Source organism: Ostrinia nubilalis, chromosome 10 (assembly GCF_963855985.1).
Source record: "Ostrinia nubilalis chromosome 10, ilOstNubi1.1, whole genome shotgun sequence".
Taxonomy (NCBI): Eukaryota; Metazoa; Arthropoda; class Insecta; order Lepidoptera; family Crambidae; genus Ostrinia; species Ostrinia nubilalis.
The window spans coordinates 7,250,993-7,269,050 of record NC_087097.1 but is presented as its reverse complement, the minus strand read 5'-3'; the positions used below and the strand labels follow the sequence as shown (position 1 = coordinate 7,269,050).

General features: G+C 43.5%; 1 protein-coding gene across 1 annotated transcript; it reads left to right on the top strand.

The window, feature by feature from the left end:
• The first annotated feature begins 208 nt into the window (after positions 1–208).
• LOC135075781 (zinc finger protein 48-like) lies at positions 209–17,149 on the top strand. Its single transcript, XM_063970265.1, has 17 exons — positions 209–340; positions 1,063–1,137; positions 1,309–1,380; positions 1,459–1,634; positions 1,773–1,860; positions 2,508–2,721; positions 3,306–3,385; positions 3,938–4,144; positions 4,814–4,961; positions 8,265–8,421; positions 11,291–11,425; positions 12,214–12,287; positions 12,536–12,673; positions 13,582–13,689; positions 14,484–14,599; positions 15,063–15,296; positions 15,839–17,149. The coding sequence occupies exons 2-17, from the start codon at positions 1,087–1,089 to the stop codon at positions 16,070–16,072; spliced, it is 2,232 nt and encodes a 743-aa protein (XP_063826335.1). The 5' UTR covers positions 209–340; positions 1,063–1,086; the 3' UTR covers positions 16,073–17,149.
• The last annotated feature ends 909 nt before the right edge of the window (positions 17,150–18,058 follow it).

Sequence of the window (18,058 nt, the reverse complement as noted above, 5' to 3'; positions counted from 1 at the left end):
ACCTATTGTACTGTACTGCAAAACAATTATTTGTTTTTTACTGATGATACGACGATGCGTATAAAAATCACCATAAAACCCCGGCGTTTGGGGGATGAGATTATATCTATTTTACATTATCTTTGGGTCTGTCTATTCTTCGATTGAATGAAAAAGAATCCATTTGAGTCTTTAGACATACTCTCTAATCTGTGATTTGAGTCTTCTATTTAGTCTATGGATTTTGGTTGGAAAATGGAAGTTAGCCATTTGTGCGATAACCAAACAATTAAATAATTTCTATTTGTGCGTGATTATTTAGTTAAAACGAAGTAATGCGATCACATTGTATTGTTATACGGTCAGTACTTGCTAAGATTTTTGTAACACTTTGGTTATATTTTTGTTTTCATCCATCATGAACTACTGATAAGTTGTATGATTGCGTCATGTAAACGTATAGATATAGTATGTTGTAGCGCTAATTGTAAAAATCGTTACGATTCTAATAAAAATACCATACACCATTACTAGATTTAGTAATTTTGGTTGAGAGTTCTTGTTTACCTTAACCTTTTCATTTGACAGGGATAACCTAAGCTTTTTGTCTTGACACCATTTTTGATGTGCCTTTCATCTTTGTATTATTAGACTATCTTCGATTGGCCTGAAGATTTCAGCCACGTTTAATTTCGCTTTGTAATATAACACTAAGGTGTATTTGCAAGTAATTTTTTAAGACATGTGATAAGGTTATGTTGATGTTTTGGTTGTGGTATATGTTACAGGTAACTGTAATCAATGACAGAAGTGTGAGCCATGGTATTGATTTATTGCAGCAAATACTGTGCAAATAGTGGTATTTTAGACAAAGGATGCTAATTTTCAAAGTGTACTGATTTATACAAAGCCAATGCTAAAATTTATTATGATGGACTTGACTGTACTTGCCATTAAATAAGTTAGTTTACATCTACAACAATATTTCAGATTTTTGTTTATTATCAATTACTTTCTGAGTGCATAAATGGTATGAGAAGTCTGAAATTATGTATCATTTTTCAGCATGTTATCTCTTTACAGTAATGGATGATAATATGAAATAAAATGATGGAGGGAGAAGAATTCAACCTCCATTGGGAGGAGGTCGAAGTTAAGGTAATTATATTTATCTTACACTTAATTTTATTACTACAGCTCAAGCTAGAAACATTGTATTTCATACTGGCTTTTCTATTAATTATCTTTAATTTATTATCTCACTTACCTGGTGTGATAAGAGAAGATTGTAAACAATATAATTATGTTTTGTTTTGTTTTTAATTATAGCATGGCATTGTTGAAGTCGAAGAAGAAGTGATATGCGGCCTCACAAGCCATGACACATCATATTCAAATGCGGTAAATGTTTTTTTATTATAAATGGTTTACTTTGTAATTGAAACAAATTATAACTATTAAAACTTTTGACTGTCACAGGGTCCAGGAGACATAATAGAAGAAAATGATCAGATGGCTGCAGAGAACTTGATGTATTTATCTCAAGATGTAGTGAACTACACAGAGACAGCGGAACTGGCTGACGATCCAAATGTAGAGTGTGTAACGGAAGAAGTCATCACTGATGACTGGGTCATACCTGGTGGGCAAGAGAGGTAGGCTCCTAACAGATCTTTGTAACAAAATACAGTCAGACTGTGTTTTTAATGTCTGCAGTGAAATCACCAAAAATAATCAGGGTCAGTTCGTTTCTTAACCATAATGTTTAGTAGTGACCTTTTATGTTTTTTCAGAGTGGAAGTTCCTTTGGATCATTTAACTAATCCAGTTTCAGACGCCAAAGAAGAAAATGATGTTGATGTTCCACTCCCTACTGACCAGGTAATACTTTTTGGATGTTTTCTAATAGATCATTATTACTAATAATATATTACAGTAAATAACATGATAATGCCTGATTATGATGCACAGTCACATTGTTCAAAATCATTTTTAACTAAACTAACATGTGATGTGCATTTGTGCATATGGCCTTAATTACAGGCATTCACAGCATTCACAATGTTAGGGTACTTAAACACTAGAATAAGTAGAAACACTGCACAATATGAAAAAAAAATACAATCTATTCATAAAAGACTTTTTCCATTGATGAGATTATGTGATTCCATTATGTGAACATGAGTCTTCCCTAATCCATATGGGGAGTGTAAGCCATTTTCTCAATTTGCCTCTGGTAAATGATGATTTTTTTAAATAATACCACCAGTGCTTTGGAAATATAAGAGAGGGTCGTGCTGTAGTGGAGGATTGACATTAATTGACCTGCCCCCCTAGACAATTCGCACTTTTTGATCGAGTCAATAATTGAATTCGTCAAAACTCCGTACAAAAAAAGGCCTTTCGACCACTTTTCGACTGGTTTGCGATTATAATGTGCACTTTGTCTAGACCCGCTGATGATGATAAGCTTAAGCAATGCATTTCCTGACGAAAAAAAAAAGTCTAATCCTTTTCTTTTTACACAGGACGAGTACACAGCGATGCGTCCGTGGCCGTGCGACTTCTGCTCGCGGCGGTTCCGCAAGAAGGCGGCGCTGATGAACCACATGGTGGCCCACCAGAACGACAGGCCGCACGCGTGCAACCTGTGCGGCGTGCGATACGTTCGCAAGTGCGACCTCATCAACCACTTGAAAGTGCACGCGTTTGTGCCGGACAACCAGGATGTCATGGACTATGGTGAGTGTGCAATTTTTAATGGACTGTCCTGCTGATGCGATATTAAATAAAAAATATATTTGGGTAGATGATACCATGAAGCAATAATTCTAAGACAATCTTTATTTTCAATTTGCTACAAAATCAGATTTATTTTGTAATTTAGACTGAAATAAATAAATAGCAATGTCATTCAGGTTCTTTTTGCCATACCTACAACATTTATGGGTTAATTGCTCATAAAAAGTATATGTCAATTGGTTGGTGATGACAACTACCTTGAAAATAATTAATTGGTTGCACTGCAGCACTGCACAGCCTAACTGATAAAGTTAATTACTTAATTCCTGTTCATTAATTTATTTTAATTTTTTGTTTGTGCTTTGTCGAATGACTTCTGCTTTTTAAATGCTAATGTTAAAAAAATTTAGGTTTATAGTTGGCAATATCAATAACTATTCCATTACTTTCCTACACATAATCCAATGTACAAACTGTAAACCGTATCGAAAATGATTATTTTGTAATCATGTCATGCTTGTTTTTGTTAGATCTAGGCTAATTATAATTAATATTGAAATAAACAATGGAATTATTGGTTACAGATGACATTATAGATACTCAAGTTACTACTAAACCAAAGAAGAAAAAAGGACGACGGAAAAAGAATCCAGAACCAGTAGAGGTAAGTGCTATTATTATTTGCGCTGTTATCTTTTTTCACAGGTTTTACAATCGATTTAGTTATCACATATCAAATATTGTTCCTTCCAACCAAAGGACGTCCACTGCTGGACAAAGGCTTTCCCTAAGGATTTCCACAACAGCACTGCCTGCTCGATCCAGGTGCTTCCCGCGACGTACATTAGAGCGTTAGTCTACCGAGTGACCTACATTTCCCGTCCATAATCGCCACTCGAGAACTATTCTTCTCAAACGACTATTAGTTGTACGAGCTGTGTCGTCCACTGCTACTTAAATTAAAAATTCTGTGAGCTGTTTCGGTTAAATTGTTATCCTTGAAAAATTGACATCTTTATTCCCTATTTTCCTTAGTCACGTGTGAACGCCTGCTGGGATTGATTTCACTGATTCTTATTTGTCGTGGTTGTTATTGTCAAGAGAAGGTTCAGTAAAAAATTAAAGAAGTTAAGTAAACTTAACGGCCATAATAACTTTTCTTAAGACAAAACGTCTGTCCAGACAGCTAGTTAAAAGAATAATTACATTCAAACAGAACGGCCTGTGGGAGAACATGACATCGGCTAGGACGCAGCAGTGGTCACGGCGCGCGCGCACGCCGCCCAAGCCGCCGCCGACGCCGCCGTCGCCGCCGTCGCCGCCCTCGCCGCCGCCGCCGCCCGCCGACCCCGCGCGACCTTTCGTCTGCCGACAGTGCGGCATCGGATTCGCTAGGGAGAAGGCTCTGCAGTCGCATGCGAGGGTGAGTACTAACCCGGTAAAGGGTTTGGCGGTGATAACAATATTATGTAGTGTGATTTAAATACCATGATGCGCCCTTTCTTGTGCCACCAATGCGGTATGTGCTTCGCTAGGGAGAAGGCTCTGCAGTCGCACGCTAGGGTAAGTGAGTACTGATGCGAATAAGAGCTGATTTTGCAATCGTCAGATAACTTTTAACTGCTTCTTCTTTATTATTGTTCTCAAAATGTTACTTTTTTTTTAGAGTCTGCGATGGACTCATTAAAATAATACAGGAATTAAATTCAATTTCCCTTCGTGCCGTAAAATATTATTGATCTATCGTTCTCAGTTTGACCTGTATGGCCCGGTTTCCACCAAGGTGGAGCGGAGTGCTGCAGAACGTAGAAGTGTTTTGAATAACCAATCAGATTCCATTATTTCCAAATGTCAACTCCGCTCCACAGTCACCGCCACTGCCGCTGTCAAATTCTATAGAAAACTTAATTCGCCCCATATCTCTTTTCTCCTCTTCGCCTTGGTGGAAACCGGGCCTAAGTTTGTCCGCGATTATCTCGCGTTTGGGTGAATCGATTTTGATGTGGCATTCAGAAACGTATTTGTTACATCCTGGAGAAGGTTTTAGTGAGCCAATTTCTTGTAATTGAATCCATTATGTATGATATAACAGGTGCACGGAGGCGACTCGCCGGTGGAGTGTGGCGAGTGCGGCGAGCTGTGCTGGTCGCGCGAGGCGCTGTCCACGCACGCGGCCGCGCGACACCCGCACCTGCCGCCGCGGCCCAGCCACGCCGCGCCCTACCAGGTGGACGACGAGGGTATGTCCAGTCTCCATTCTAGCGAGGCGACAAAGGAGAACAACCACTTTCTATGAAGCGTTGGGCCCAGTACTAAGTTATTTGTACAGCTACAAATTTTATGTCGTTTTTATGCCTTCATAAACTAGTTTATTATTGTGTTTATTTGAGGTTGCTAACTAGTGTCATTCTCGAGAAAACTAAATTAGAAAAAAACTAGAAAAAATGTTACTTTTATACAAAATCAAGTCGTCAGTTACCCAAATCGCAAGCAGAATCCGTTAGAAATAGCATAAAATGTTATTAATCGATAGTTTTATTTCTTCTTCTTTTAATAAGTTTTAATTCAACAAGCATTCGCAACAGTCTCATCCTTTAGATCCTTTAGACATACTCTCTAATCTGTGGTCTCATCTGTGATTCGCAAGTGACATTGCTGCATTGACAGATGACAAAACGAATTATTTTCATTCATTAGTTCATTCAATCATTTTAGTTTTGTCATCTGTCAGTACAAACCTTCTTAAAGATCAAATACACTGAATTGTCCCACCCGTGACATTGACAGGGGGCGCCACCGTCAATACCGGATCGCTGGTTCCGATTTTTGCCATGTTAGAAACTATACAGGGTGTCCCAAAAACAATGGATAACCCTGTAACCATCGATAGGCCTCGCCATGATCTCCTTAACGTCCATTTTTGACCCCAGTAAAAATATCACCGTTTTCAAGATTTTTAAGTTTTTGTGCATTTTTAGAAAATTGCCACCTGCGATTACTTTTTCTCATGCCATTTCTACAAATGAGGATACTTTTCAATCTAGTTTTTTTCCTTATCACAAGGGATAGTTGGGCTATCAAAAGAAAAGATTAAAGTTCAACAAACTAGTTTGTAAGTATGAAAATTTTAAGAAATTGCAGAAGAGAAGGAAAAATTAATTCATTGTCTTGCACTTTTGATCAGCCATCGTGTAAAAAAAATGTAGGAAGACCATCGTGCCCTTTACCTTAAAAACTTCCTTGGTTAATTGAGTTTCTAAAAAGGTATCACAAGCCTATGTATTCTGTATTATTTTTATCTTATGGCTACTTGAATAGCAACTAGTATGAAAACTGCAAAAATGAGTTTTTCTCGTAATAGTTAAATTAGGACTGCATAGTGGCATTAAATACAAATGGATAATTTTTAGCGTAGGAATTTTAATAAAGCAACATTTTATCATCATCATCATCATCATTTCAGCCATAGGACGTTCACTGCTGAACATAGGCCTGTACCGTAATGATTTTCAAAATGACCGCTTGGTAGCGGCCTGCATACAGCACCTTCCTGCTTATCTTTATGAGGTCGTCGGTCCACTTTGTGGGTGGACGTCTTACGATACGCTCTCCGGTACGTAGCCTCCACTTGAACCCTGCTGCCTCAGTTCTGCGAACTACTGTGCCTTGCCCTTTGCCACTTCAGCTTGCTGATCCGTCGGGCTATGTCAGTTTAGTTCGTTTACAGGCCTCCTAATTTCTGATACGGTTTCGTAAAGAAACCCGAGCATAGCCTCTTCCATAGCACACTGTGCAAAAAATCCACACGTTTCCGAGCCGTGTATCATCACGGGTATCTGTCTATAGGCACATTTACAAGGTGTAAAACAGAAATTAAGTAATCACAAAAACGCAGAATGGACGGCCAATGGGGCAACAGGGTTCAAGTGGAGGCTACGTACCGGAAAGCGCATCGTAGGACGTCCACCTACAAAGTGGACCGACGACCTCATAAAGGTAAGCAGGAAGGTGCTGGATGCAGGCCGCTACCAAGCGGTCATTATGAAAATCATTGGGGTACAGGCCTATGTTCAGCAGTGGACGTCCTATGGCTGAAATGATGATTATGATGATGATAAAATGTTGCTTTATTAAAATTCCTACGCCAAAAATTATCCATTTGTATTTAATGCCACTATGCAGTCCTAGTTTAACTATTACGAGAAAAACTCATTTTTGCAGTTTTCATACTAGTTGCTATTCAAGTAGCCATAAGATAAAAATAATACAGAATACATAGGCTTGTGATACCTTTTTAGAATCTCAATTAACCAAGGAAGTTTTTAAGGTAATGGGCACGATGGTCTTCCTACATTTTTTTTATACGATGGCTGATCAAAAGTGCAAGACAATAAATTAATTTTTCCTTCTTCTCCGCAAATTCTTAAAATTTTCATACTTTTAAACTAGTTTGTTGAACTTTAATCTTTTCTTTTGATAGCCCAACTATCCCTTGTGATAAGGAAAAAAACTAGATTGAAAAGTATCCTCATTTGTAGAAATGGCATGAGAAAAAGTAATCGCAGGTGGCAATTTTCTAAAAATGCACAAAAACTTAAAAATCTTGAAAACGGTGATATTTTTACTGGGGTCAAAATTGGACGTTAGGGAGACCATGGCGAGGCCTATCGATGGTTACAGGGTTATCCATTGTTTTTGGGACACCCTGTATAGTTGAACGATGGTGGCGCCCCCCTGTCAATGAGTTTGGTGGGACAGTATAGTGTATTGAGTCTTTAATCGATTGACTTTTAACGTTCCATTTTACGTTATCTTAGATTAAATCATTAATTCGTTTTTATTATTGTATACGACTTACGACATCAGTTAAAATTATCATTTTTACCGTAAAATACTCCCTAATGTATGCGTAATATAATATCAAAAACCTACCAATGTACAACTCTGTACAAACTTGGGCCCAAAATGGTTGTTCTCCTTTAACTGCTGACAATAGTGACTGAGTTTCTTGCGCTGCTTCTTCTCAGCACTGGCCCATTTATTGTCCCGAAGCAGTGGTAGGGTTAATATTGGGACGTGTAAAAGTGCTTTTTAAAAGTCTATTTGCAAAAATAAATGAATTTTATGAATTTTAATTTTATTTTATCACGGAGAAATAGTTCTTAGTCTCCTTTTTGTGACTGTTCCACTATTGTAGACCTATGGTTATCACGCCATTTTATCAATTTTGCCCATACATTTTCATGTCGACAAAAACATATCACGGCGCGCAACCTAGCCCGGTTGAAGTCAGTTATAAACAGTCTGCCCATCATATCTTGTGTGATCTTTGGAAATATGAACGTGACATAATGCTTAATTCAATACAACATACATCTGTTTCTGCAATTTTACCACACCGATCTTGTTGTGACAAGGAAAAATCGATTTTGTGAAAAATATTATTAGCAGGCTTATAGCTCAACATAGATCCCTTTTATGTTTTCTGCAGAACTTGAATTCAGTGTCTATTTCTTATATTAAACAAATAAATCCCCGTCCAGATGACGACATGGACTTCAAGCTGTCGCCGGCGGCGCACAGCGGCAGCGCCGAGCGCGTGTACGAGGCGGTGCGCGGGCCCGAGCTGTTCTGCCAGGACTGCGGCGTGGCCTTCCAGCGCGCCGACCTGCTGCGCCGCCACGTGGCCGCCGCGCACAGGTACCATACTACACCATCCAGTAGACGACATGACTCCAAGCTGTCGCCGGCGGCGCACAGCGGCAGCGCCGAGCGCGTGTACGAGGCGGTGCGCGGGCCCGAGCTGTTCTGCCAGGACTGCGGCGTGGCCTTCCAGCGCGCCGACCTGCTGCGCCGCCACGTGGCCGCCGCGCACAGGTACCATACTACACCATCCAGTAGACGACATGACTCCAAGCTGTCGCCGGCGGCGCACAGCGGCAGCGCCGAGCGCGTGTACGAGGCGGTGCGCGGGCCCGAGCTGTTCTGCCAGGACTGCGGCGTGGCCTTCCAGCGCGCCGACCTGCTGCGCCGCCACGTGGCCGCCGCGCACAGGTACCATACTACACCATCCAGTAGACGACATGACTCCAAGCTGTCGCCGGCGGCGCACAGCGGCAGCGCCGAGCGCGTGTACGAGGCGGTGCGCGGGCCCGAGCTGTTCTGCCAGGACTGCGGCGTGGCCTTCCAGCGCGCCGACCTGCTGCGCCGCCACGTGGCCGCCGCGCACAGGTACCATACTACACCATCCAGTAGACGACATGACTCCAAGCTGTCGCCGGCGGCGCACAGCGGCAGCGCCGAGCGCGTGTACGAGGCGGTGCGCGGGCCCGAGCTGTTCTGCCAGGACTGCGGCGTGGCCTTCCAGCGCGCCGACCTGCTGCGCCGCCACGTGGCCGCCGCGCACAGGTACCATACTACACCATCCAGTAGACGACATGACTCCAAGCTGTCGCCGGCGGCGCACAGCGGCAGCGCCGAGCGCGTGTACGAGGCGGTGCGCGGGCCCGAGCTGTTCTGCCAGGACTGCGGCGTGGCCTTCCAGCGCGCCGACCTGCTGCGCCGCCACGTGGCCGCCGCGCACAGGTACCATACTACACCATCCAGTAGACGACATGACTCCAAGCTGTCGCCGGCGGCGCACAGCGGCAGCGCCGAGCGCGTGTACGAGGCGGTGCGCGGGCCCGAGCTGTTCTGCCAGGACTGCGGCGTGGCCTTCCAGCGCGCCGACCTGCTGCGCCGCCACGTGGCCGCCGCGCACAGGTAAGAAGCAGTTTAAGGCCTCAGCCTCGAATTTAGCGGGCAGCGGCGCGGGAGCGGGGCGGGCAACGCAGACCCGTTCTCGAAACAAGCGGGCAGCTCGCGCGGCGCTTTAGCGGCGAAGTGTTGTGTTCGGGGTTGTGTTGTCGAGATATTTGTTTTTATTCGCAAACGAAATGTCTGAACAACGGCGACAATTTTATTTCGATTATAATTTATTCCTAACGCTCGATTTATTGTGGGCAAAAGAAGGAGTGCGCTGCCCGCTCGTTGACCGCTCCCGCGCCGCTGCCCGCTCGTTGCCCGCTCCCGCGCCGCTGTTTTCGAGAACCGGTCTATTTGATTTAACGCATAAGATCCTGCCGCTCAAGCGCCGCTACCGCCGCCGCCCCGCTGCCCGCTAAATTCGAGGCTGAGGCCTAAAGCAGGCGGAGCAGTGATACTGTGGGTGATACGGATCTAAAAGTCTAATACGAGTTTTCGCCATCAATCCCTAATTTTTAAGTGACCCCTATGGTAACACATAACAGGAATTTTGTTAGCAAAGGGGTCACTTAAAAATTAGGGATTGATGGAGAAAACGGGCATAAGGCTGAGTTACACCAACTTACTTTCACAGTAACTTTAATAATGACCGCTGTTTTTGTATGGAGTTTGACAGATTTTTGACGATAAATAAAGTTAAAGTAAGATGGCGCAACTCAGCCTAAGTCGATGTTGAAAACATTTTTTGATTGCTTAGAGCAGTTTCGCATTACCCGTTCAGAATTCAATCCTAAGGGCCTGCGTTAAAACTCGCGCAAGCGCCCGCACGCGTGTAGACAAAAATAGTATGAACAACGTAGTTGTGACGCCAAGACAGGCAAGCTAATGTCGTGCGTGTCCAATAAATAGGCGTACGCGTATACAGTCCTCTCAACTTAAGCTGAGAATTGCATTTGTGTGAGTGCACACCGATAGTTTAGAGTGGCAATCGGCTTGAAGCGCGGCGCGTCCCGCGCATGGTTTATTATAGCAAGCGGCCTGAAGCGCGGCGCGTCCGCCACGCACCGCTTCCTTGTCGCTCACATACTTCACTTCACCGCCGGTACTGGTAGCAGATACGTGTAATTTTATGTAATTGTGTTCCAAATATTAGTGAAATGGCTCCTACTGTAAGTGAATTTCCTGTACGAAATCCATTAAGCAGCCAAGTGAAAGAAATTTTATGCAAATTGAATACGTATTTTAAAGGTGTGAACGAAAAGTTTTTAGTCTGTTTTTATTTTGTAATTTTATAAAGTTTGTCTTTTTGTTGTATTTTGTAAGGCTGGCTGGACGCCCTCTCTATAAACGGTGCTCGCAGAATATCAGCGTCGAGGTACTTCGTGCCTTGGCATATGCTGAGCGAGGACCTGTTTTTATTTATTTATTTATTTAAAAGGATGTGTCAAGTGTCGTTACATCGGCCCAATTGGTAGCAAGTGTTTTATAGACATCCTTTTAATAAAACATTAATTTTATTTGTATGTGTTTTACTAACGGTACTTTTGGCGATCACTCACACAAATGCAATTCTCAGCTTAAGTTGATAGGACTGTACCCGCGATGGACGACTGGGACGAAAATCCGCAAGGTTTAGCGCAGGCATAATCCGTGAAAATACGGTAAGGAATTTTTGTGTTGCAGTTTACGCGCTAGATCCGATTTTCGTCAATCGATTCTGATTTCGATTTCTGTAATTAGTTTTCTAGATTCGTATTTTCACACGGATTCGGATCGGACATTGTTTAACTTTCAAAAATATCTAAACATTATCATTTATGTGTAGCTACAAACGCCACGATAGCACGAGTAGCGCGTGGGGCGAGCACACGTGCGACGTGTGCGGCGAGAGTTGCACGGACGCGCTGCAGCTGCTAGCACACGCGGAGGGCCACGCCGAGCGCCACCACACCACTCCCAGGTCAGATTCAGCTGCTCATTGACGTCAAGAAAAGAAATCTATACTAATACTAGCGGCCGCCCGCGACTTCGTACTCGTGGATCCTGTTTTACTAACCCCTTTTCCCGAATTTTCTTTGCTATAAACCTCACGGAGCCCGAGACCTTTCCAACGAATGCAAAACCGTGGAAATCGGTTCGTGCGTTCTGGAGTTATAGCGTCAGGGAGGAAAACCCGACTTATTTTTATATAGTAGATTATAAATTTGAAAGTAACTCTGTCTGTCTCTCTTTCACGCCTAAACCACTGAACCGATTTTGATTAAATTTGGCATAGAGATAGTTTGAGTCCCGGTAAAGGGCATAGGATAGTTTTTATCCCGGTTTTTGAAACGGACGCGCGCGATAAAGTTTTTCTGTGACAGACAAAATTCCACGCGGGCGAAGCCGCGGGCGGAAAGCTAGTTGTACTATAAATAACCCCCAACCACAGATTACTAATAAGTTAGTAAGTTACTATGTAACAAATCCATTTATGGCGCCCATCTATCTGGTTTCTGCCAAACCAACGCGTGCTGCCTGCGTACGCGATGGCGATCAGATGTCGTGTATGAATTTGTAGCAATGAGTTCACATCAACGCGTTTTGTCATTGTTTGCGGCGATTTATGCACACGCAGTGATCGCTATTGCTCCTTCACGCGTGCGAGTGATGGAGGCCTGCCCTAGCCTTTGACGTTTTAAAATCAACAACAAGATGATTTTGATATGATTGATTTGAAAACTGCTAATCCAAGAAACATTGTTACAGATTAAAAAAACAGTCTCGAGGTCGAAATAACGTGTCTTCAAGTAGTTCAAGACAATTCCCATGTAGAGAATGTGGTAAGTATTATAATTTATTTGACGAAAATATTTTAATACAACCTCTTCGAAACATTCTGCTTAATAGAGATCTTAAGCCTTGTTCATACACACACGCGGTTTGTTGGTAGTTTTTATTGGCGAGGCACTGAGGCGGTAACCGTGCGGTTATGGCTCGATGCAAACTGTCCAGCAACCGCGCAGATTCCGCCGTGTCTGAACTAGGCTTTAGATCACCAATATAATCCCAACGTGATTAATGTTTGCAGGTAAAGTGTTCGGGTCGCGGAGCTCGCAGCAAATTCACATCCGAATTCACACGGGCGAGCGGCCGTACGCGTGCCGCTTCTGCTGGAAGGCCTTCGCTGACGGCGGCACGCTGCGGAAGCACGAGCGTATACACACGGGTCAGTTGCACCTTCTTCTTTTTTGATGATGTTGGCAATACACGTCGAGGTCGACTTGATTTGTGCCATTTTCAAGTATTTATGTGATACGAGTTACATAATGAGATCAAGTAATGATATAATGAAGGATGATAGATGATACCCCTTCCCACCCTTTGAGTCTCAGTAAAGTTGTGGTGCTTTACTGAGACCTCCTATGGACAACTTGAGAGAACCAGAAGAATCACGATGCACTGTTTTGCTTCACTTGCCCACACTCATGCACGTTCACGAACACTTAATGGTTTATAATCAAATGGAAATGAAACAAAACCGCTAACATTACGCTTCAGATTCCCGCCAAGAAGTCCCAATTACACCTTATTATCTGTACTCTTTGTTGTTGTGTTGGTATTTTGTAAAGCCGGATCTCCACTAGAGGGCGTGGCTGCTCAAATGGAGACGCTGCCTGAACCTGAGACACGACTTTTTGCGAGGCAAATTGTGTCGCCGCGGACCGAGCCACATTTTGTCGCTTGGGACGAGGGAGCCGTTCCAACCGAGGCTGCCTCTTGTGGATACGCGGCTTTAGGAAGGTTCCCGAATTTATCCCGCCAGGTGGTGCAACGTCGATCCGATTACTGTCAGCATACCTACCATTTGCTCATGTTTTCGAACAACTTCTGTTTTCATGCCTCTGTGAATCAGTTTAGTCACAGGCTATGTTGAAATGTAAAAATGCTCAACTAGTTGTATAAATCTTAGAAAGTTCTTATGTGCTATCGATTTAAAAGCTCAGTGAGCAATATCCGTTCATCTAAACTTGTCTCTACTATTAAAACTGAATAAGATCATAATCAAAATATCATTCATTAACTTTTGTTGCAAAATAGCACCTATTTCAACTAATTAAGATCTTTATTCCCCAGGCGAGAAGCCGTACGCGTGCGCCGTGTGCCCGCGCGCGTTCAACCAGCGCGTAGTGTTGCGCGAACACGTGCGCTCGCACCATTCCGCGCCCGACCGCCGCTCTAACGGTCAGTGACGTAGGAATATATAGTCCGGTCCGGGAGCACGTAGAATTTTGTCCAATGACCCCAAGCTACCCATCCTTATCGCTCGCGCGTATTTATGTTGCTGTCACGCTCGCACACTCACTGCGGGCGCCCGTCGCACAGTCGCGACAGCAATATAATTACGCGCGAGCGATAAGGATGGGTAGCTTGGCGTCATTGGACAAAATTCTACGTGCTCCCGGACCAGACTATAGCTTTAGTAGTAAATAAACTGCGTGCCAATTTGAACTTTAATGCTATATTTTTTGAGTGTAAAACGGCATGCAGCTAATTTTAGACTAATATGATTATAGTGTGTGTGTGTGTATCAATACTCCGCGCTTGACCGCCGCTCCAACGGTCAGTGACGTAGGAATATAGCTTTAGCAGTAAATAAACTGCATGCCAATTTGAACTTTAGTGCTATACATGCAAGGTGTAAAACGTCGCGCGGCTTATTTTAGACTAATACGGTATTGCTATTGCAGCAATTACAATAGCGTAAGCTGCTTATGAAGAAAAAAAAATAAAGAAAAGTAATTTATTGGTTCAAACACAGTTTAACACATTATCAGATGGCATGGCACCTACTCAGCGTGTGTCATGCTAGAGAACATGACGCTGCTATTCTGTAGGTACCACTTTGAAAAGATCGTCACCAGATACATAGATTTAAAGCTGTGATTGTTTACCAGGGTAGATCTATTTATTGACTGCAGTTTACTAATACGGTTTTAAATACGGTAAGATAAAGTCAATAAATTGTATATGTTTAGGTGCCCCTTCATATTGCTGCGTGGTGTGCGGGCGGAACCTACATTCCAGTGCGGACTTGGTGCAGCACCTCATACAACACTGCGACGCCAACACGGCGCTCAAGCGGCAACCACAGGTTGGTAGATATTACTTATGTAGTAATTAATAAGTTAAACTGTTTAAAAGATCTTTTTGATTGTTCAAAATAGAAGCCGATACTTTTAAGGATTTTCCTGTATTCCATATTTTATTTACATTCCGAAGGCGGGAGAATTCTTAGTTACTTCAGTGCGAGCCTTAACTTATCTTTGAAGATATTGGAGGCCTCGGTGCACGGCACTGTTTAGTGCTCCGATAGCTACGCCACTGCAATGTGGGTGTTAAATATTGCTTTGTATAATTTGTTTTAAAATTTTCATCACAATACAACTTAGTGCTGATTTTTTAATTTGATAACTTTTGTATGGGGATATTAAGTCAAATGTAATTTATTTTTGAGATACAAGTTATCTGACGGTTGAAAAATCAGGCCTTACTTTATTTGCGATGAGTATTTCCATGTTTCGGTCCATATGAACTGTCCATTATCATTCAAGCAGACTGGCCCACGGAAGTATAAGCGGAGACGGAAAATTAAGACCGAAGAGTCCACGCCACCTCGCGAATGGGAGCGCGGCTCCGAGTCCCCGGCGCGCTCGTCGCCCTCGCCGCGCGCCTCGCCCGCGCCCTCGCCCTCGCCGCCGCCCTCGCCGCCCCGCCGCCGCAAGCGCCGCGCGCCGCCGCCGCGGCCCAAGATGATCCACACCGAGGACCCCCGGCCCCGGACCAAGCAGGTGACGTACATGCTGTGGCTATATGCTAAGTGTACACGATAGGTGGCACAGTCGCCTTCGCCCTCACCTCACAAGGCGGCCCAAGACTAAGCACGAAGCTGACGTATTGTGGCTTGCAAGTGCTAGGTGTACACGATAAGTGGCTCATAGTCGACGTCGCCGCCGCGGCCCAAGATAATCCACATAGAGGACCCCAGGCTTAGGACTAAGCAGGTGAAGTACACAATTGTTGTGACTTGCTATATGCTAGGTGTACATGATAGGTGGCTCGGAGCAGACGATATGTGTACGACGGTGTGTGTATAAGACGCCCTCTTTGCCGTCGCCTCTTTCCATATCGTCTGCTCTATTGCGATTTCCAAAAAAAAAAAATTAGACAGCAAAAACACCCCCTTGATCTGTGATAGCCCAGGGATCTGTGAATGGTTGAAGACTGCTTTGGATCAAGTTGTATGCGTTTTTTTTATTGACTCGTTACGTTACGTATCTTATCAGTTGCGTAGCAGCTCAGAATGGAAACTTTAACGTTGCGTTCACAGCAGGTCCGCCAGCGCCGGCCGCCGCGGCACCCGGCCGACGACTTGCGCGCCATCCGCCCGCGCTCGCCTGTGCCCTCGCCGGTACCTTCGCCTGTGCCCTCGCCCGCGCCGTCGCCCTCGCCGCCGCCCTCGTCGCCGCCCGCGCCCGCCGCTGCCGGGCCCTTCAAGTGCGAGATGTGCTCGCTGGAATTCCCGCGCCGCGACGACCTGTTACTTCACGTGCCGGTGCACATATGACGCAGGAAAGCGCGCGCGCGCAGGCGACGCCGCTGAGCGCAGGTAATAGAGTAGGTACTTACTTCACACCGCTGCAGCGGTAATACTTTTTATGAGCTGCCGATTAGCAATCTGCCATTTATTTTCGTCACTGTTTCAAAATCTCGATTGACTATTCATCAATTTTGCAGCAACTGAAAATCTAAATTTTGTTTTTAGGGCTTGAGTAGAATAATATACTCTTTTCGAGAAGTTGAGACTTGGAATTATGTTGGTTTAATCTACAACTACAACCGTGATGTAAACGTAGTATTCGCTTTTTGTAGGTGCCGCAAACTAATGCCAATAATTTTTTTGACTGCATCACGGAGGATCGTTGTGTCACCGAGTAGCGGAGCGGGCGCTCTGTTGGACTATATTGTGAACTAACTTCCTGAACCGTTGCTCTTACATTTAACCTTTAACCAGTGACATGACTATTTTATAACACTATAAGGGACATGACGTCTCACAGGCTACTACTTCGAAATCAAAAAATTGACAAAATTGCATGTGGATTACTTTAAAATTGTATTTGTATTTAACTATTGGTATGTCAATAAAACAAATGTAAATGAATTCAATCATTTTTTTTATAATTACATAGAAAAAAAACTATAATTACCAATTAGTGGTAATTTTCAGCCTCAATTGATATGAGGTCCTTTTTTAGCATTTTAATAGACTTTATATAAATTCTATGTCAAATTTAATACTTTTTACTAAAAATCTAATAATACAGAAACCGAAAAAACATAAAAGCCACTTCTGAAAACTAAAAATAAAAATTCTGACACCCGCTCAATTTGGCATAAAATCAATGGCAATTTTTGCAGAAAAGGCGAGAACATTGCAAATATATGGGATTGCAACACCCCAACACAAGTGTACTGTGGCGGCGTAGCATGGCTTGGCACCCGGGGCGACCCCTTCCCCCCCTCCTCACCCCTCATAAGACCATAAGTTGGATGTTCATATTGCGGGGGGCTAAGGCACCCCAGAATGGTCTGGTGTCCCCCAGAATTTTCGGGTTACCGATTTGAAGCCGAAAGATTTTAGTACTAACTACTAAGTCATGAGCTATATTATTATGATGAGATGATACCAATCGCATGCACCCCCATATCATGATATATCAGATGCGCGACGTCCTTGTCATGCAGATGCACCTGTGGGCACTAATCTTCGCGACTGAGTTGTCACTCCGTTGTCACCTCCTGATGCTTGGCACCCTGGGCGGACCCCCCCCCCCCCCCCCTTACGCCGCCACTGTCCGCTGTGTACACTGTCATTTTGTGTAGTTTAGGCAGACAAATACTGCATGCCCTTTGCTTGGCTTGACTTGTTTCAGGATGGAACAGACGGTCCATCGTTTGAACCTTGACGAGGTTCAAAAGGTTCAAACGATTGACTGACCGTTCGTAATATTTTATTCTTTGATAAATTCGTGGGCTGGAGTTACCATTTACTAGTCTTTTCTGCCATTTTGCACTTAAAATAAAAAGTAGAGTGTAAAAGTTTTTGTATGACAACTAGGGACATGTAGCCTCACAGGCTACGATCGATTTTCTAATTCGTATAACTTACGTGCAAAACAACCGATAACACGTCTGCCTTCTTCTGTGGTCGTTTTAGCACTAAAACAAAAGCTACTAAGACGCTGGGTCGCTGCAAGCGAGGGGAAGTGGTCAATTCTAAGAATTTGAAAAACATGAGACGCCTGTGAGACTACGTGTCACTGGTTAAAGGTTAATTTTCATTCTGTTTATTTTCTTACTCCCAAAATGTTGTTACTTGATGGCTATACAACTCTTGTAATCTCAGTATTAGGGCATTCTGAATGGATAATAACCTATAAGTCGAACTTGAATGAAATGAACTACATATTGTTCACTTATTGGAAATGATTGAATCCTTTCCTTCAATACTTTTTGAGGATGTGCATAGAAGTGCAATCGAAGTCTATTG